This window comes from Rousettus aegyptiacus, unplaced genomic scaffold, assembly GCF_014176215.1.
Source record: "Rousettus aegyptiacus isolate mRouAeg1 unplaced genomic scaffold, mRouAeg1.p scaffold_m13_p_17, whole genome shotgun sequence".
Lineage (NCBI taxonomy): Eukaryota > Metazoa > Chordata > Mammalia > Chiroptera > Pteropodidae > Rousettus > Rousettus aegyptiacus.
This window is the reverse complement of record NW_023416292.1, coordinates 28,023,173-28,043,499: the sequence shown is the minus strand read 5'-3', so window position 1 is coordinate 28,043,499 and position 20,327 is coordinate 28,023,173. Positions and strand designations below refer to the sequence as shown.

General features: G+C 45.0%; 1 protein-coding gene and 1 long non-coding RNA gene across 2 annotated transcripts; one reads left to right on the top strand and one right to left on the bottom strand.

Annotated features, from left to right (window-relative positions):
* Positions 1–265: 265 nt before the first annotated feature.
* LIX1L (limb and CNS expressed 1 like) lies at positions 266–18,801 on the bottom strand. The gene is made up of 6 exons (XM_016142939.2): positions 18,422–18,801; positions 10,415–10,578; positions 7,803–7,943; positions 3,544–3,639; positions 3,166–3,243; positions 266–2,840 (listed from the first exon to the last, which is right to left on the bottom strand). Exons 1-6 carry the CDS (start codon positions 18,711–18,713, stop codon positions 2,598–2,600), a joined length of 1,014 nt encoding a protein of 337 aa, XP_015998425.2. The 5' UTR covers positions 18,714–18,801; the 3' UTR covers positions 266–2,597.
* Positions 2,757–6,183, top strand: LOC107509977. Its single transcript, XR_001596684.2, has 2 exons — positions 2,757–2,876; positions 4,990–6,183. It is a non-coding gene; the product is annotated as an uncharacterized LOC107509977 (long non-coding RNA).
* Positions 18,802–20,327: the final 1,526 nt, after the last annotated feature.

Below are 20,327 nucleotides of genomic sequence, written 5' to 3'. Positions count from 1 at the left end.
AATATTTTAGAAATCTGACAATAGGGTGGAAGATGTTAAAAATGAAGGCAGAGACTAATTAGGAAGCTAGTGCAGTGGTCCAGCCCAGAGATGATAAATGGCTGAACTAAGGCAACAAACATAGACAAAACAGATTGGGATGTTTATATAGGAGGTAAACTCGACAATGACTAATGAGATGATGGTAGGGATGGATCTGAGGTTCTAGCTTTGAAAACTGGGTAGAAAACAATTCCAACAACAGATCTGGGGATTCAAAGAGAAGAACATGGAGAAACAGGTTTTATTTTGGACATTTAACAAGGGGACATCAAAGAGCTTCTGTTACATTCAGGTGGGGATGTTCAATATGTGGAAATACAGATATAAAAGCTCAACATAGGTTGGATAGATTTGAGACTCGTGTATGATAAGAGTTTAGAGCACCAGAATGGGTGAGATTGCCAACGGAAATGGGTAGAGCTTGAGCAGAAAGGACGAAGGACAAAATCCAGGCCCCTCAAATGTGCCAAGAAAGGGAGACACAATGCCTTCTCCCAGCGGTACCATCTTATTTCTACCACCCAAAAAATATTAATAAAAATTCTTTTTTTTAGTGTATGTGTAAAAGAAAGGGTCATTTTCAAGCTTCTCTGATACACAGGTCTCAAGAAAGAGTCAATCTGGCTCACTAGACAAAAATCTATTTTTAATTGTATAAAATTATACATATAAAATACATAGAAAGTACTAAAAAGATAAGTGAAATCTTTAACACCAAAAGTTTACAGATAGGGAACAATTTTTCTCAAGTTCTTTGGGATCTTAGTAGTTGGTATTTGAGAAAAGCAATAAATCCAGGAGCTGCAAGGACAAATTCTTCCCACAACTCACCCCTTAAAACTTCCCAGAGAAATGAGCACAGGAGAAATGAGGGTTTATGATTTCTGGATTATAAATCCCAATAAAAACTGAATAGACACATCTATTGTTTAATGTAGGAGCCTCTGCTCCAACCCTACACATGCTTCATGGATTATTAAGAAGGGGCTTAGAGAATTCAAGGAATTCTCTCTGATCCCGTGTGTACTGGTCACCAAGATGATTTCAAAAGCAAGTTAAGCTGACTTTGATCTTGTCCCTATCTGATCCAAAAGAGCAAACTGTGGTCTGTTTCCTAACCTATTTCTGAAAGCAAATTGTATCATCGTTAAATGGAAAGACTAACTATAGGAACATTAAACTTCCCAATCTCAGTTTAGAAAGTGTGCTGAGCTATAACATAGTATATAGGAGACTAGAGAAACAAGGAGGAAATATATCTTAGAGAGACCTACAAAAATTTTTCCCAAAGGTGAAAGCTTTAGCTGTACTCCAGATCATTTCTCTCTGGTTCCACCCAGGAGAGATGTGGGAAAACGAGAACAGTATTAAAAACACAAATAGCTGATCATTGATTCTCTTTCCCCTCCTGCAGGTCTCCCAAGGTTCCAATCAGGAAGGACCAGAATGCCAAAGTCTCATCTAATTTTCTGGATCTACTCATGCTCTAATAATCAATGTGGAGGAAGAGGAAGGAAAACAGAGAAAACAAACGTGAATCTAAGGTATGTACATCTCAGGTAGTAGACAGCAGCAACTTCATGGCAGTGAGAGGAACGTGGCCCTCACCAAACAGGACAGATAATTTTTCCAAAGAGCAAAATGATGGAAGGAGAGAGAGGAGGGAGATATGTTTTACCTTCTACCAATCTCTGCAGACAGGAAGGTCTAAATACAAGGCTTAACTAAGCTGAGCGAGCATGGGAGGAGGAGTGGAAAGATAAGCGGCTTCAGCCCTGACCCCTTCTGTAGTGTAAAGCGATTCTGGAAATCTGGATGTGGCCTCTATGCCCTGAAAGCAACTTCGGTGATGAGCCCTGTGGACTGTGTTTATCACTCCTCTTGTTCCTGGGCACCCTCTCAGGAATGATTTAACAGTGAGACACCAGATCTCTACTTCCTTCCGAATAAAAAGTCAGGAAGACTCAAAACGAAGTACCAGTTGGAGTCGGAGGAGGAATAAGGGAGGGGTGGCGTAGGTTAGGAAATATCGTTACTGGGGAACAACTTGGTACCAAGTGAGCCCAGCTGAAGATAAACCAAAGCTGAGGGCTTCACACACATAACCTGTTGGGTTGAGAGAAAGCAGGAATGGGGTGGGGGGGGTGCAGAGTCCTTATTCAAGCTCCCCATTATTATTATTATTATTATTTAATTTATTGCTCCCTGTTATTTTAAAATGAGACTTAAACCCTTAGTCAATCGTCTTATGTTACTGAAATGACTACACAGAGTTACTGGGAGTGTAAGAGCCAACAGCTCCCAGGACAGCCTGCTCTTCCTGTAAAGTGGAGTGGAGATGTTTGAAATGAAACCACATCCGAAAACTAGAAGTAAGAAAAGGGATCTCTCAGCAAATAAGAATCCAGGTGGAGAATTTATACATATATATATATATCTATATTTTAAAGTATAAAATTGAGGAAGTATGTACAGAAATCACACTAAGTCTTAGAAAGAACATATAAAAAGAGGCCTGAAGCGGATGGGGAGGGGGTATGCGGGTGAGTGGACGCCTAGCAGTTGGAAGAATGCATGTTGCCCAACTGCCCAGCAGCCAGCATGAGGATATCCTTCTTCTCCTTGTGGAAACGCAGCTCCTTGCCTGCCAGCCGGGCTTCGTCCAGCTCCCGCTCGGTGGAGGCCAGCTCCCTGGACAGCGCCCCCGGTACACTCTGCTCCCGGCTCACCCAGTCCAATGCCATTTGGTGGCGAATATCGTCATCCAGGGCCCGGTGCGAATAATGAGCCAACACTTCCTGGAGGAGGAGAGGAATGTGAAGGTCATGGACAAGGTGAAGTTTCACATCTCAGCGACCTAACTGAGACTAGGAACTCTTAGCCTTGGGGTCCTAACTGCAGTCAGCACCGAAGTCTCTAAGAAGATTCTTAAGGGAACCGTCCTGGTGGGGGAAGCCAGGCGGGCCAGAGAATCACAGCTGAGGTTTAAACAGCGAAGAGGCCACTTTAAGCAAGACTGTCAATATTCATCAGCTGGTATCCGCGAGCCCGCTTATTTTTGACACAACGGCCACCTTAAAATAGTCTTCTGCCAAACTCCTCTCACCCACAGTTCTCTCTTACCTGCCGAGAGCACTGTCTTTCCCTCATGGCCTTAAGGCTGCCATTCCAGTGCAGCAGTTGAAAAACTGTCATTAGCTCCTAGAAGAAGAAAACACGCAGTGCCAGGACAGTGATTTTGTGTGGGGAGGTTGCATCGGAATTACATTTTACGAAATATATTTGTGGCGGCATCCCTCATACCAACTCGTATATGCCCTTCGGGGAAAGAAGGTAGTTACATTTTGAAAAATATTCTACCAGCCTTCTCTCCCTTCCTTTCCAATCGACTATCAATGTGTTAGGGATGAGTGGGAGGCGCGCGCACACGCACATGCACACGCACACACTCATACACGCTGACACATGTTATTAGAGCCGGGGAAGTAGGCGGAATCGTACCTGGAACTCCAGCATTGACTTGCCCTTGTTGGATTCCAGCATGAATCGGAAGGCACCAATGCCTGTATTTGGGTTGTCAGCTTCCTCCCTGTTGCCCTGGTAACAGAGGAAAGGAAAAGAGAAATAGATTTTCAGTCAGGATTATCACCTCAAGCAGTACTGCCCAATGGAAATGTAGTTAATAACATAACATATTAATTTTAATAGCATATTTTACTTAACCTAATATATTCAAAATATTATTTCAACTGTAATTTGTAAAAAAAAACTATTAATGAAATATTTTACATTCTTTTTCTTGTACTACATTTTCAAAATCTGTCATCTCTTTCACGCTTATAGCACATCTCAGCTCATACTGGCCACGTGTCAAGTGCTCAATAGCTTTAAGTAGCTAGTGGCTCTTCTCCTGGAGTCCTCGAGGACTCCAGAGTCGCCACGCATTTGAACTGGGGCGACAGAGAAAGGTCCATCTGATTTTCCTTATTTATGAATGGGGAACACTGAGACATGGAGAAGAGCCCCGATTTAGCCAAGGGAACACAGTGAGTTCGGCATGTGGAGTTGGACTAGCCTAGAGGACAAGCGGGCAAGTGCATTTTGAAGGGACACAGCAGGAGCCATAAGCGTGGCGAATTCTGGGTAGCAGTTTGGCCTCCTGCACACTTGCCTTGTGTGGCTTCCATTGGTCACATGACCTTGCAGGGGTAGAACTAAGAGACATGTCCTACCTGCAAGCCTAGTGTGTACAAAAAGCAATACAGTGTAGAAGTTAAGACCCTGGACTGGAGCTTCTACTAGTCCTGTGGGCTTGGTGAAGTCATTTAACCTTTCTGTTCCTTACTTTCCTCATCTGTAAAGTGGGAATAATCATAGATCTACCTTATGGGATTGTTTCGAGAATTAAATAAAACACTTTTTAATTTAAAGAGGGTTAAATACCTAAAATCTCCAATCGTATAAGATGTGGGCGCCTTATTGTTCTGGACCTGGTGACCAGTTACACCATCTAAATCCATTCTGGGATTGGCCCTGGTTTGGTGCTATTTGGTGCTGGTTTAATATTGTTGAGGATAATTCCAAATCCTGGGGCTGGCTGGGACTTCTGGTTTATTGGTGACCCTTTCGTCAACCTAATCAGGGGAAATAAGTCCAGGACACCACTGGGAACACAGGGACCCAAATTTCTCCTCCTGCTTCCTGAGAACTCGCCTGCTCTTCCACACCACACACCCCCACCTCCTAAGAACTTTATTCTGCTCTCTTTGAGAAAGGGGACAGGGTAGAGGTCGGGAGCCAATGAAGTTATATCTAAGTTCAGTTTGTTGGGGGGCACTTCATCATGGGGTTTTACTGTACATGTATCACACCTAAAATAATGCCAGGCACTAATTAAGGACGCCATACGTGCTGGCTTATTATCATTATTTGTTTTCACTGTGCTAGAGTCGACGAGAGGTCAGAACCACTCAAGATCATACTGTTTTGTGGCTCATGAGAAAAAACCATGCCACATGTCATTAATCTTCATGGTGAGGCAAAGATCTCACAATTTGGATTTAGAAGTGAAAAGCTAGAGGGAGGAAGAAAAAACGAAAACTTCATTATTAGGATTTAGGGCTCTGAAGCAAGCCACCATTTTCATTTTTGCCTATAATTGTTCAATATTATACCTTATTCAGTACCGCCGAGATTTTCCGAGATATGGCACATAGAAAATGATCGTGTCTGTGCAGCCAACTGGGGTATACAGAGGAGGCTGCTGGCAGAGCAGCCTGCCAACGGAGGCTGTGGGGCAGAGAAATCCGTCTGCCTCAGGCCTTGCTCGGTCCCCTGAGAGCTGAGGGGCTCAATAGCATGAAACGTCTGTAACGTATCTGGAGCATATCAGCGTGGCATGACCCACCCGTCGGGAAGTTCTACCTCATATGACACTACTACGCCAAACAGTTATAAATGAACTCCATTTATTTAACAGACATTTAATCACAGAATACTTGATAAGTGGTAGGAACATCAGAATATAATTGGAAAGGAATTAGAGTTAATTTAATTCAACCTACTTATTTTACAAATGAGGAAACTCAGATCCACAGAGGCTAGGTGATTTGTCAAAAAAGCACAGTATACTATAGTGTCAGATTCAGGACTTTTAAAGAACAAAATCTGAAAGCAAAGAACGTGGGCATCGCTCTTTACCCATGGCTATGACCAGATGAAAATTGTTATTCTGAAGAATGGGGATTATATAGGAATATTAATGAGAAATCCATTAAGTTCTCAATTTGGGGGGTTAATCAGATAGGAGCATGATAATAATAGTTTACGTTTCTCTACTTAAACTATACTTACACTTTGTAGTAGAAGCTGCTGGTGACCTACCCAACATCTATATCCTTCTTCCTTACTTACTCTCGTTCTACTGACTCCTCATCTCCCACTTGCTTATGGGAAGAGTGATTTTATCCTAACTCAGTGTGTAAATCCTGATCACTCTTGCCTGTAATTTTTTTTTGTTATTTTTTTTAAATTGGTTTTAATGTGGGAATCCTGGCCATTGGGAGGTAGAAGGGAGATCTGTGGGAGGGCTTCTGGGAAAAGACTCTTTGCTACTAAAGATGGTCTTTTTCGGTTTCTGAATATAGTTGTGTCTGTTTTTGGTGTCTGGAATTCTGTAGCCACCTTGCACCCTGAGGGGAGCTGGTCCAAGAACAAAGCCAGTACCTAGAGGATGGATGAGTGGAGAGATGGAAAGAATTTGGGCCAGTAGATAATGACCTTCTTGATCCATGGATGCAGGCAGCCCTGAAACCTGCCCTAGTTCTGGGTTTCCTATCCATGTTAGATAATACATTTAGTTCCTTTATTTATTTCCTTAGGCCAATTTGAAGTGAGGTTTTCTATTACTGGCATCCAAAGGCATCTAAATACATAACGTGTGCTAAGGGCTTGAATATGTTCTCTTTTATCCAATAATCCTATGTGATAGGTAGAATTGTTATCCTATTTTACAGATGAGGACACTGAGACTTAGAATAAGTAACTTGCTCAAAGTCACATAGACAGTAGAATCATAATTTCAAAATAACAGATTCAGAGCCCACGTTCATAACCACTGCTTTCTATAATCCAAACTAAGGTTTCATTTTACAATACATTAGGTGACAGGAATGACAAATGTGCTTTCTTAATTTTAATTGCTTTGATTAATATAAAAATGTTTTTATGCCCTGCAGTTACTGCTGACTGGGGCAGAAAGTGATGGGAGAAAAACAGATGGAAGCCAATTTATAATTTAAAGTATTCAACACTAATCCACAAAACAGATAACTGAAGCAGTTTAGTACATGTAATTATATCTTAAACGCAGAGAGCAGAAGCAGAACATTGGTCTGACCCTGTCAATGAACTTGCGGTGGGGAGGGGTTGGGTAGGGCGGAAGAAGACAGTGTTAACTTCTAAGGTGAACCCTAAGCTAGAGAAGTCTGTAAGTCACCTTGGGTTCCAGTCTTGGCTTTACCACTTACTAGCTCTGTCACTTTAGGGAAAACTTCACTTCTGTGTTTTTAACTTCCTCATCTGTGAAACAAGGGTAATAATGGTATTATACCTCATAGGGCCATTGTGACGATCGAATGAGATAAAATACATATAAATCCCAAGAACAGTCCTTGGCACAAAGTAAATGCTCAATTAGAATTAGCTATGGCTGTCATCATTATCGTCATCATTCAAAAGAATAGGTGTTCTTTTTAAAGAAAGTAAATTATCCTCCCATTTCTAGAAATGAAAAAAGACAAGACACTGTATTATAAAGTGTGCTTTATTAACAAGACGAAGTAATGGAGGCAAGAGACGAGTGACAGTAAAAAGTTACATAAAAGATCAGTGAAGGAAGAAGGGACTAAGGTCTTAAATCAAAATTGGAGAAAGCAAAATTTAAGCTCCATTTTTATTTTGGAATATCTCTAAAATTCCATAAATCTTGTATTAAAAGTTTCTAGATCAAAGAGACACAGAGGTTTCTAGATACCAAAGAGACAAATAACAGTAAAAACAGACACGTATAGAATTAGAGACTGAGACATATACAGCATGTAATACGAAAGCTTGACAGAGTAGGAAAAAAAACAACAACAGAGATGTAGACAGGAAAGAAAATAAGAATTCATGCTCTGTCTCCCCATGATATGCAGTCCTTCCCAACCAGCCAGTTCTCCCATCCCCACTCTCTTTCCTTCCAACTCCAAGTAACTTACATTGAAAGATGCCAGGGCCTCGGAGACACTCTTCTCAATGAACTCATCAGTGATTCTTCGGGAAGGATGTTCATTAAACACAGAGTTCATTAGGGCAATCTTTGCAGCACTCCGCCGGGCCTCTGCTTTTGTGGGGCAAAACTAGGCAGGGGAGAGAGAGAGAGAGAGAAAATACGTGTACATGCGGATCTGAGAGAGAGAAGGAACAAGGGGGCGAAGCGCCTGGGATGGAAGACATTTGGACACTCTTCGGATAAATTAGTTTTGTTCAGCACATGCTCCAAAGTTTTTATTGCAAAATGGTCGGGACATTTGGAAACCTAAGTCTGAGTCAACATCCTGAAATCATTAGGGAACTGGGGATGGCTCTAGCTCATACCAAATTGAATGCAGAATGAGGAAGGCTGCTGAAGTCAGCAGATAATCACTGGATAAGAAAAATAGCCCTGTTTTAACTGTCAACGGAATTAATTACTCAAAAGCCAGATTCTGGCCAGCCTGACAAATCTGTAGGTTGTTTTCTTGTTCTGTGGATAGGCAAGATTTTTTTCATTCCTCTAGAAAACCTAAGATGAGAACGAAACTGTGTCTAGGCTGCTTCTGCAGAGGAGACCGCAAGTCTCTATCAGAAGCACCCATCTGGGATTCTTAGACTTTGCTTTTTGCTGTGAGCAGGCAGTTCCCCACAATAACATAGTAGCCAGGGGGCTATCCCTGAACAGAGTCTAAGGTCTGAAGAAGGCATCTGTAGTCTTTTTTTTTTCTTCCCAGTGAAAGCAAGGAGGACAGGGATGGCTAAGAGAAGGAAAGATGACTCGAGGAAAGCATGAAAAAATTTAAAATTCATGTTTTTACATTGTATCCAACATAGGTATAACAGAACAAGTCTGAGTTTCAGAAGTCTTCAATCACTCAAGTTCAAATCCCTAGGCGCCATGGTATTCCTTTATAATAATTCATCTTCACTGGCTGCTTTGAAGGCCTCTGTGCCCTCTGTCATTACGATTAGGATTAGAGGAAAGGAAGAAAGTGATGTCGTGGTTTTAAAAAGCAGACCAGGATGTGTTTGGTACTTAACCATCCTTAATATCAGTAGTTCCCAATTTCCTTTGAGTGACAGATCTCTCTGAGACAGCATATGAAGCTTGGTACATTAACCCTAAGTCTTCTTGCTTCTTCAATTTTTCTGTTTCTCCATTTACTAGCCTGATGCCCATTCTACTATATAGTGTCATTTCTAAAAAATTACCTATTAAGAAAATCACCGGGAGAAATTTCACATGCTCTAAAGTGAATATAAAAGAGAGAAACTGAAAGGGGCCACGACAAGTAATTCTACTCTTTCAGGAAATAACGGAGAGCAAATTACTATAATGGCTGAACTTTGGGCATCGCCATAAAATGATCAAATCCTCACTCAATGATATGATAAGGTGGGAAAAGAAAGCAATGATCTTATTCTCTAGAAGAGAAAGCATAAACAGTAGTCATCCTGGACATATATTTATTTCTCTCGAATGGCTGGTGTTCTGAGGGAAAAAAATTTAGTCACCAGATCTGAAATGAGGCTTCCCTAAGACTGTTGGTGTTTGAGGCAGGAACTGAGCTGTAATGGCACTCATTCACACAACAGATTTATTAAGTGCTTACTCTGTGCTAGGATTTAAATCTGAACAAGGAAGAAGACAGACGCTATCTCTGCGTCCATAAAGCATCGTCTACTAGGAGAGAGAAACAATCAATTACGTATGTTGTGATAAGTGATCTGATGGGGAAGTTCAAGGTGCACATAGCAGTGGTAATAACTTTCTCTAAGGATTATATAAAACGTATGGAAACATAACAAAAGTGTCTATTCTCTAAATTCCCACTGAGACTCTAAGTTGACGTTTCAGAAGGCTACCTCCCTATCTGCAACGTAAAGAATCCATCTCTGATGATAATGATCACACTAGTCAAACTTCCCACTATCCTACGGTAACGAGCTCTCTTTTCATCATCACATATTACGGGTCTTTCATATAACTGCAGAGTGCTAGAACTAGAAAGACTTCGGAAATAATCTAACCTATCTCTTTCATATTATAGGTAGGGAAACTGAGGCCCAGAAGTTACCTGACGTGCCCTGCTGGCAGTCAGGGGAATGAGAATTTGGATCTGCTAACTCTTAGATGGGTACTATTTTCACCAAACGTAGTCCCTCCCCTTAGGTCCCTTAGAGAACTCAAATATTGCTTTCCTTAGTAGTTTACCTATGAAAAAGTACTGGGGTCAAGGAATATTATTGTGTCCTCCAGAGGAGATGGCAGGAAGTTGGAAAGCCATGTAGGGACATGGGTCAGGTGCTAGTCTGATACATTGAGCAGGCATCTTCATAACTGCTCAAATTGAAAGTGGGTTTGAGGTTTTGCAGGGTGAAGGAAAATCATGCTCCTGAGGGTTTTTTTTTGTGGTCAGATGAGCATTGGATGCTTACCAGAATGATCTGCCCAGACTTGGTTCCGGCCTTCAAATAAGTGATTTCAAACAGAGATTTAATGGCCAAAGTGATGGAGAAAGCCTTACGGGCACCTAAGCAGTTATCCGGGCTACTGCTGATTCTCAGCTCTTACCTGGAAACTCCCAAAGCAGCTTCCCCCGGGCAGGGTGACATAGCAGACATAGGGAGGGCTGTTGGAGGGGACCATCTCATAAACCACTAGCGCCCCGTTCTTCAGGTCGGCCCCACGGGACTGCTTCATCTGCCAGAATTCCTGCAGCGCCTCCACCACGTTCACTGCGAAGAGAGAAATGGATTCAGCGACGAGAGCGCCTCCTAGTGGCGCTCTGCTTCCACGCCGCGCCCATGTCAAGCGTCTACCTTCCTCAGCTCCCTACCTACTACCATTTAAAAGCAGTTTATGACGAATAAACCCAGACTGTGATTAAGTCCATTTGCATAGGAAGACCAGAGTGCGCCTGCCCTCCCCCCTCACCTCGCCACTTCACGTTTTGATTAGTCCTGGACTCCGAAGGGGAATAACTGAAATACTGGAGGCGGAGTTTCCGAGGTCAGCGGGTCATTATCACTGCCTGAGGAAGCGCAAACAGATAACCGCCACAGTAACGAGAGCTAACATTTACTGAACACTTACTGCATGTCACCCATTTAATCACGACGACCTCATGACGCAGGTCCTCTTATTATCCCCATTTCGCAGATGAGGAAAGGAAGGCAGAGATGTAATAGCTATAGGATGTAATAGCCTAAGGATGTAATAGCTACAAAGTAGCAGAGCACAAATTCAAACCCAGGCATTCTTGGTTCCAGAGTCATTGTCCTTAACCATCACACTATACTGCCACTCAAGGAAATGTGATCCTATTAGCCGTTCTCAGGCCCACACTTCTGGTGAGCAAACCCAAGGCCAGATTCCTTTTCTGTCCTGGAATGCTATGTGTACACTATGTAAGAGGAAGGAGGGGAGAGAGGATGGGGGAGGGAGAGGGTGGGGGTAGAAGGGAAAGAAGGAGAGAAACGAATTTCTCTTCTGAGGCTTGCCCTGGATGTAAACAATGTTTGGAGAAGCTGCGTTGGGAGACGCCCCTCCGCAGGTCTTGCGCACCTTCCACCTTGCTGGGTATGCCAAGACGTCAAGGCCATGACTGCTGTTTACTTGGGCCGTTTCTCAGGATTGTGTTTGCAGCAAGAACCCTTGACAGATGAGACAACGTATCCCTCTGGGACACAGGACAAGCTTGCTTACTGCTTGCTGTAAAATGGCAGGTTCCCCAAACTCGGTGTCCCTCTCCTGTAACGCAACCCACGGCCTGTGCGAGTGCCTACCCGAGCCCTCCATGTTGGACTTGGGAGGCAAGGGGAACCGGTCCCAACAGACACGATGCTCATGTTGTGCTATGAGTAATCAAGTCCTTTGTCTCTGACCCAGAAGTCTCTTGACCTCTGCCGGCATCCATGCAACAGTAACCGGCTAACTTACTGGTTTTAGATAGAGTGAAATCAAACCCCAGACCTGACACTGTATTCCAGGACGGTTCCCCTCATCCCCCAATACTTGGGCTCAACCATTCCACAAATATGTATCGAATACCTGCTCTGTGCTAGACTCTGTGCTGGATGCTAGGCTACGATAGTGAGCAAAACCATATACCGTTCCTTTCCTTTATGTAGCTTACAGTCTAAGGAAGAAGAGAGATATGAACCGAATCACCTCAAACAAATGAAAGGCAGCCACTGTGGTAAGTGCTATAAAGGAGCGCTAGATGGTGGGAAATGTTGCAGGAGCATCTGACCTAGTTAAGAAGGTCCAAATAAAGCCGCCCTGATGAGGTGATATTCTTAGATAGGAATTTGAATTCGCCAGGCAAAAAGGTGAGAGAATAGGGCTCTGAGCAGAAGGAACGGCACGTACAGAGGATCTGTAGCAGCGGGGAACATGGTGGATAAAGGGACCGTGTGGCTAGAAGAGAGAGAGGGAGGGGAAGTGCGAAGCAAGATGAGGCTGCAAAAGGAAGCGGGGGCAAGTCCAGGTCAGGCCTCGGAGGCCAGGTCAGAGTGCTTAAAAAATAAACTTTCATCCGAAGAGCAAAGGGAAGCCATTGAAGGGTTATGGATGGAAGGAGAGGAGATATCAGTTTGCCTTTGGAAATGATCACTTTGACTCAACGGTTCCAGACATTTCAAATGGCTTTAACTAAAGCCTCATAATAAGTTATCACAAGCATTCTCCAGTATCTTCCAGCATAATTACTTTCTACTCTCAGTTACAAGGCCTCACTCATCCTTTTAAACTGTGTTAGTTTAGGTCTGCCAAGGAGAAGACACCAACGCGGGGCAGACAGACATACAAGAGACTTATTGGGGAGGAAGCAGGAGAAGGGAGAGGCTTCGGACCATGCCGAGGGTCCGACACCTGCAGAAGAAGAGAGCGAAAGAAGGAGGCTGAAGATGAGGCTGCAGTGCGGTTCCAAGAAAGGTCTGGCCGGGCCCGTGGGAAGTCCTCAAGCCAAAGGGGTTCCGCCTCTCGCCAGGATGTGCCTGCGTCAGTACCCCTGCTGAGCTCTGTCACTGTCCGGGAGCAGCCTGCAGGATGTGTAGCCTCAGGACGGATGTGCTGATGGACCTGGAGAGGGCAGCAGCTCAAGGCTGTCAGTCAGCTGTGCTCCTGGCACCAGGAGATATGAACGGCACATTTTCATGGTTGCCACACAAACGTTATGCAAAAATATGAGCACATGATAGGTATGTAGCTCTACTCTAGGCATTAGGGATGCAAAGATAAATAACACACACTCTCTTCCGGCAAGGTGTTAAAAAATCTAGTGGCCAATAATAACTATCATCTCACCTGCTCTACCGCTGAAGCGAGCACTCCGTGTACCAGCCAGCCTCTGAAAAGCAGCATTAGCTCTTTCCTAATACCCTATATTTAACTGACTTTAGCATGTTCATTCTTCCATTAAAAGACAGCATGAAAAGGAAACTCTCTTTCCCACCCTTAGTTCTGGCAGGGGCTCCTCGAAGGTCACTGCTGCCCAGAAAGCTCAGCCATCTTTGTTCTTTCCACTGAGATCTTTTCAGCCCCAGTTCCCTCTTTGAGACAATGCGCTGAATGACAGCTCTCCTGACATGCGAACAACAGGGAGAATGTTGAAATAAAGAGGAAGGGGAGGAGAACTTATAATGGGGAAGGTCCCACTAAAAAGCATGCGTCCATTCTTCATCCAGTCAAATTCCTTTTGACAGAGTACGGGACTATTTTTTAACAATTACTTGAAGCCACAGGAAACAGGGAGCCTTATTCCAGAAATGTAAACATGAAATGGAAAATTGGGCAAATGCTCCGGAAAAAAAAGAAATTAATCGTGATCTGTATTTGAAAATGCTCCCAGACACGTTCGATTTTACAGCTGAAAGGGACTTTAGAAATCATCTAGCCCAATTCGGGCAAAGGAAGGGTAAGTGACTTGCTTCAGGTCACACAGCTGTGGCAGAGATGCGGGCAGGAATGTAGGTATCCTGATGCCAGTGTTTTATCAGTTTGGGAACCTTAACCCAGGGCCCAAAGCCAAGTCCACGGTTGAGCTTCAAGGGGGTTCAAAAGTCCCTGAAAACTCTTAAGAAAATTATGTGTGTACACACGAATATTTATGTGGGGGGGAGGGTGGTGCCCAGAGTTTTTAAAAGATTTTCAGTGAGGAACCATGGATATAATGGTTTCTGTAAGGATGGTTAAAGAACAGTGAGTCACATGAACTTCAGTGTAATAACAAAGTCATATTGATTTTATAAAAAAAAAAAAAAAGAACAGTGAGGTGGGAGGCAAACATTGACGCACACACATCTGACGGCTGCCACTGCTTTTTGGAAGTCACCGATGGCCGCTGAGCTAACAGGGACAAGAAAGACTGAGAGACTGAGGAATAGTAATTACTTGTACCATGATGTTGAACAGCAACCAAAAGAGAGTAATTTTGGTTTTGCTCTTAGGAGAGAAAATATTAGATGAATGTCTAAGTGGGGTGAAAGGTACAGATAGCATATCCGCCAGAGTAAAACCATTAAAACAACATAGAAAACCACAGTAAAAACTTCATGTCATAAACATGAACATAATTTTGGAACGGAAGAGCATGGATGGATAGTAAACAGATAACGAAACTGGGAGTGAGTGAGAAGGTTCTCTGTGGTGAAAGATGGTGAGAATAGGCCGGCCCGGCTTAATTCACGTTATTGTTATAAAAATAGGGAAGCTGGTGAGCAGTATTTTATCTGATATTTTCTATTTCAATTTGTGGAAGCTCCCCCTGAGTGCTAAGTGACAGTGACTTTGGGAAAGGACTAGGGTAGGCTGAAAAATGCCCCCTGCCAAGATGTCCAGGTCGTAATCCTTGGAACCAGTGAATGTTGCTTTATGTAGAAAAGACTTGCAGGCTTTGCAGGTGTCAGATGATCTTAAAATGGGGAGATTGTCCTGGATCATCTGAGAGGGCTCTAAATGCAATCGCAAGTATCCTTAGGGAAGGATAGTTGGTGGACCACAGAAGAGGGGCGAGGAGGTAACCGTGGAGGCAGAGATGGCAGCGGCAGCCGCCAGAGGCTAGCGGAGGCCAGGAAACAGATCGTCCCCGTCGCCTCTGGAGGGAGCGCAGACCTGCCGACACCTTGCTTTCAGCCTAGTCACACTGATTTCAGGGCTTCTGGCCTCCAGAACTGTAAAAGAATAAATTTCTGTTGTTTTCAACTACCAAAGTGGGGATAATTTGTTAGAGCAACCACAGGAAACGAATATTTCCAATTCCGAAAACTGGAAATATTCAGATCAATCAGTTTAACTCCACGGTCACTTACAAAGAAGCTGCCTGTGGTTTTGAGGAAAAGGAACAACTAGACAGAAAATATCACACCAGATTCACTTGTTCAACCTAGCGGAAAGCTGGGCGGAATTTCCAATCACAGAACCATATTAGGATATAAATGGAGAGGAATACTTTAAAAAAAAAAAATAGGTTTGAATAGGGCAATGCAGAAGTTACCTACTGAGGAAAGTCATTCGGTCAGTCATGCCAGTTTGGAGATTTCCAGATGTCAGACATTAGGAGAAGGGGACTATACACCACACAGAAGAAACGGGCAAGGGAGACGGCGAGGCTAACAGCATCTGTCACGTGAGCGGCGTTCAAAGCGTTTCCAAATGCACTGTAATAGCAACCACTCATTGAACACTATATGCTGCACGCTTTACACTCATTATCTCATTTAATCCGCACGAAACTATCAAGATAGGTGTTATAATATCCATTCTACAAAACGTCGATGAGCGAAGGAACAGGCCACACTGGCAGAACCAGGATTTAGGACCCATGTTTGTTCGCCTCCAAAGCCAACTCTCTTTCTATTGTATTATCCTGCTTTATCTCACCATTAAACCTCACACATGCTCTGTGAAGTGGACCGCGAGCTCCATGCAGGTAGGGCCTGAGTATCTGTCTTGTTGACCGCTGCAGCTGGTGATCAAGAAATAGTCATTAGATGAATAAATGGAACAGATGAAGCCTAGAGAGACTAAGTAATTTATCCAAGATCACACAGCCATGATTTGACAAGGCCAGGTTCTCTAAGATGCTACAGCATACTGAGCTGTGTGTGTATCTTGGGCAGGGATTTGGGGGGTGGGGGTGGGGGTGGAAATACAGGACAAACAGGTGAGAAATAACAGATTTGTGTAGATTTGTGTAGATGCTGAGGTCCTACATGAGTGGAGGTAAAGCTGAAGACCGTGACTCTTCCAAGGTGAATTTCAAGCGGTAAGAAGGTGATGAAGGGTGTGAACTGAAGATGATGTAGCCAAGCACCGCTGGATCAGAGGGCGGGCTGGGCAAGGACCAGAGTAAATGATATTCGGCGGACTGGAGCCAGCCCCCAAATACCACACCACCAGTCACAAGGGTACGTGGGTACATGCCAACGGCAGTTTTGCCTATTAATCGAAGCAGAATAAGTGATTCCATGTGGTGAAGGGTTTCTGAGCCAAATCGGCAGAGATTCTGCCTGCCTGAAGCTGAACTATCTGCCAAACTCTCCAGAAGTACTGGCTGGACACCCAGACTGGAAACGAGAAACTCAAAACTAATGAGAAGGACTGTGGTCCTTCTCATTACACAGAGACTGTGGTGGGAGGTAGGGAGGCTGGAAGAGAGAACCGCGCAGAGCCTGAAGCCTGACCAATTGCTCTTTGTCAGTACGGTCCCCTTGTTTCCTCATCCTTTCGAAGGAAATGAAAAAGTGCTCACAGGACACTCCGTTTAGACGCCAAAGCAGAGGCTCCCCAGGTAACACAAGAAAAAGGAAACACCCCTCTACGATTTTCACGAAAGTTTCCAAGAGGAAGGATTCAGACCTAGAGTGACCACTCCTGGATAATCCTATGCCCAGAGGTGGGCCTGCCCTTGGTCTCAACTTAAAGAGACAGAAAGCAGCAGGACAATAGCTGATGGCAGTTCCCCTGTTAAACACAGGACTTAACCTAGGAAAACAACTGTGTCCCCTCGCCACGAATTTCAGAATCATGCACGGCTGTATTCCCAGCCTCCTGCAGAGTGCCCACCCCACGGGACAGAGTCAAACTGCTGAAGAACAAAGGGAAGCTGATGGTAAGTGTATCATTGGGCACATGTAACGAAATGGGTCTAAAACCGTTTTCATAGGACTCTGGGTTTATCCTGTAAAGATTTAAGAGTGGGGAAAAAATGAGACATCTTCTTCCCAAAGGAATATGAACCAATACATTTGAGATGATACTCGTTATTTTTAAAGTACCCATTATTATGTGTCAGGCGCAATAACTCATCCAATCCGCATAACGACCTTTGAAAAAACTAAAGCTCAGTGAGGTTAAGTCACTTCCCCGAAGACAGAGCTGGCAAGTGACAGAAATTTAATCTGGGATTTAATCCAGACTTGTGAGACTCCAAACCCTGCTTGTGCTCTTTTCACTATACTTTCTTAGGAAGAAAAATAAAAATTAAAAAAAAGCACAACCAGCTCATTACTGTCTGTGGAGAAAGCCCTGAACTTTTCTCTACGTTATTATTGAACTAGAAAGTTAAAGACATAGTCACTTTCAGGTCAGGCAGGACCTGGCCAGCCAGAGAGAAGTGATGTCTCAGGAACTCCAGACCTGAATGTTGTATCCCACCGCCCCTGCTTGTTACACTACAAATCTGGAGTTGAAACTCAGGGAATTCTGCACTGGTTAAACAGAAACAACAAAGAAAATCCTCAAATCCCCCTTCTCAGAAGCCCTAGAAATTAGGCATCTTTAAGAGGAAGATTTCTGTTGGAAATCGGGTTTCTGGCTGGCTCTTTTCCACGGAATTTAACATTGAGAGGCCAAGGCCTGGGATTTATCCTCGGTTCCTGGGCGAGGGCCAGGAAAACAGAGCCAGACAGGCGGGAGTCGAGAGGCTCCATACTAAAAAAGCCCTCGAAGTGAGGTAGTAAGTCACAGGAAGCTGGTGTGAGTTCAATGGTTTGGGTCCAGATTTAAAAGCAGTTATGCTGAGTGACTTGTGAAGGCACTACCGAATTCCCCAGCAACTCTGAAGTTGCACTGGAAATCTCAGAGTGACGGTAAGAAAAGAATTAAGAAGTCAGGGAGGTGACACACATTTACAGGAGAGCCCAGGAATTGCTGAGATCACAGAAGAAAGATCGAGAGGGTGTGGATGACAAAGGTCTGGAATCTGAGATAAAGGATAGGCTCCCACACGACGGGACTGGTCCTCAAAGGCAGAGAGATGTTAAGTCATTAAACTCCAGGAGAAATTCCATTTCTGAAGGAGAAAAGGTTGGGAAGAAAACAGGGTTGTGTCTGTAAAAAGGGATCCCTGGAGAATACAGCAGTAACTCAGTAAAGGGGAGGTGAGAGGCTTAAACGTGTGTATGAGTGTGAGTCTGCGTGAGCGCGTGCGTGTGCGTGTGTGTAGCCCAGAAGGAAACTCCCCAAAAGGAAATGCATGTGAGGGCTCTGCGCCAGAAAGAGCGATCCAGAGGACTGTGGGAGCAAGGCTTCGGTACAGAGGGCGTCCCGGCAGGAGGCGGGACCCCGCAGACTCACCTCGGCCATAGCCCTGCGTGTGCTTGGCGAAGCTCCTCACCACGGCCTCCACGGCCTCCCGCAGCACGGCCGGGCTGCCGGCGGCGCCGGGAGGCAGTGGCAGCCCCGGGGCCCCGGACAGGAGCAGGGGCGGCGGGGGCGGTGCGGGGGGCGGGGGGGCGGGCGGCGGGCCCGCGGGGGGTGTGGCGGGGGCGGCCGCCGCCCCGGTCACTCCGGGCCGCAGCGCTCGCAGGGTGCCCCTCCCGCCGGTGCCCACTCCAGGCTGCAGTCGCTGCGCTCGCATCGTCTCCATCCTCGCCGCCAGCGGAGTAGCGGCCCGCAGCCTGCCAGCCTGGCGAGCTAACGGTCCCAGCCACCCCCGCCAGCTAGCGCCCAGGGACTGAAGGCGGTGCCGCAGCCCAGCCGTCAGTCAAGCGGGGGCGGGGACGAGCCGCGTCCTATGCCAATCACCGGAGAGAGGGCGGGAGCCAGCGGGCTCTAGCTCCGCCATAGGCAAAATATTGAGGAGGGAGGAGGTTCTGAGCGCCCAATTGCAAAGAGGGAAAGCGATATCCTCTACAGGAGAGCTTAGCTTGGGCACATCTTTGGGAATAGCAAAAAGCCAGCCAAGCCTCTGGGGCGAGACTTGGGGGAGCGGGACGGGGATAGGCCTGGAAGAAGCAAGGCTAGGCAGAATTGCAGACAGAGTGAGAGGATACTTAGGGATCGGTTGTCTGATTACTTCGTGTTATAGATGTAGATGAGGAAACCCGCTCACAGAAGTGTTGTGATTTGTCCCTGCGATCGGTGGTGGAGCTGAAGCAAGGAAAGATGCTGACATTTCATGAGCGAATGTTTACAGCATGTCAGACACTCTGCAATGTACTTAGTGCATTGTCTTATTTAATAATCACAATCACTAACTAGATTTTATTGTTTTACAGATAAGGAAACCGGCACTCAGAGAGGCTAGATCAATTGCCCAAAATTAAATACTTAGGAGATAGCAAAGGGGTGGAGGGTTCAGACATAGTTTTCTGATTCCCAATATTTGATCTTTTCATTATACAACATCGTTGGGTAATTTTCTGATTTCACCTATCCTTAGTGGGGGAGTAAGAAAGACCGTAATGGGCTGCTCCCTTACCTTCCATGAGGGGAGGGTTTGGAGGAGTGGGAGGAAGAGTTAGAATATATGCAGAAAAGCAGCAAACTGAGAGGTCCAGGGAGCAAAATGGGACGGGCACCCTTGTTCATAGGATCTGTCAGGCTGGGTTCCTCTGATTACTCTTACATGTGCATGTAAACACACACACACACCACACACACTTTGTCAGTTGACCATCATGCCATTTTTACCTAAATAAGGTTGTAAAAACTCCTTCCTTCCACCCCCTCCCGACCTCCCCGTATGTGTCTGTCCCTCTCTCTCCCTCCCCCCTCTCTCTTTCTCTAAATAGCTCTCTTCGCCCTACAATGGCTCTGAAATCAAGGATGGGGATGTAGAAGCCAGAAGCAGAAGGAAATGGGTAAAATGGACCTGGTGAGATGAAAGTTAGACAAACCCCAAGGAAATACTATGCGTGATCAAGAAACAGGAAGCTTGGAAGAGGGACAGTTAACCTACTGGGATATATCTGCTGATGGTGGTTGTGGTGGGGGGAACTCTTTGTAGGAATCTTAAAGAATTTGAGGCCGGACATAGGGGAGGCCGGGAGAACGGAACCTTGTCAAATGCCTTAAAACCTTAAGGACCCAGGACTCCTGCCTTTCCTTCTATAACCACAGTTGGTCAGTTGGTCTCCTGGAAAGGTGGGGGGGGGGCCTCTAAGCATCCCCTAAATCACTATAGCTGTAGTTAGCAGCACCCTTCCTCCCCCATTCCTCCTTTCCGACACCCCACACCCCCAGGTAGAAGTGACAAAAC

What these genes read in the sequence shown, in the direction of transcription:
- LIX1L (XM_016142939.2), bottom strand. Translation starts at nt 18,713, where the DNA reads ATGGAGACGATGCGAGCGCAGCGACTGCAGCCTGGAGTGGGCACCGGC. An exon ending in CACGCAGGGCTATGGCCGAG is followed by an intron (nt 10,579 to 18,421) that starts GTGAGTCTGCGG and finishes CTCTCTTCGCAG; the next exon opens with TGAACGTGGTGGAGGCGCTG. An exon ending in GCTGCTTTGGGAGTTTCCAG is followed by an intron (nt 7,944 to 10,414) that starts GTAAGAGCTGAG and finishes TCCCCTGCCTAG; the next exon opens with TTTTGCCCCACAAAAGCAGA.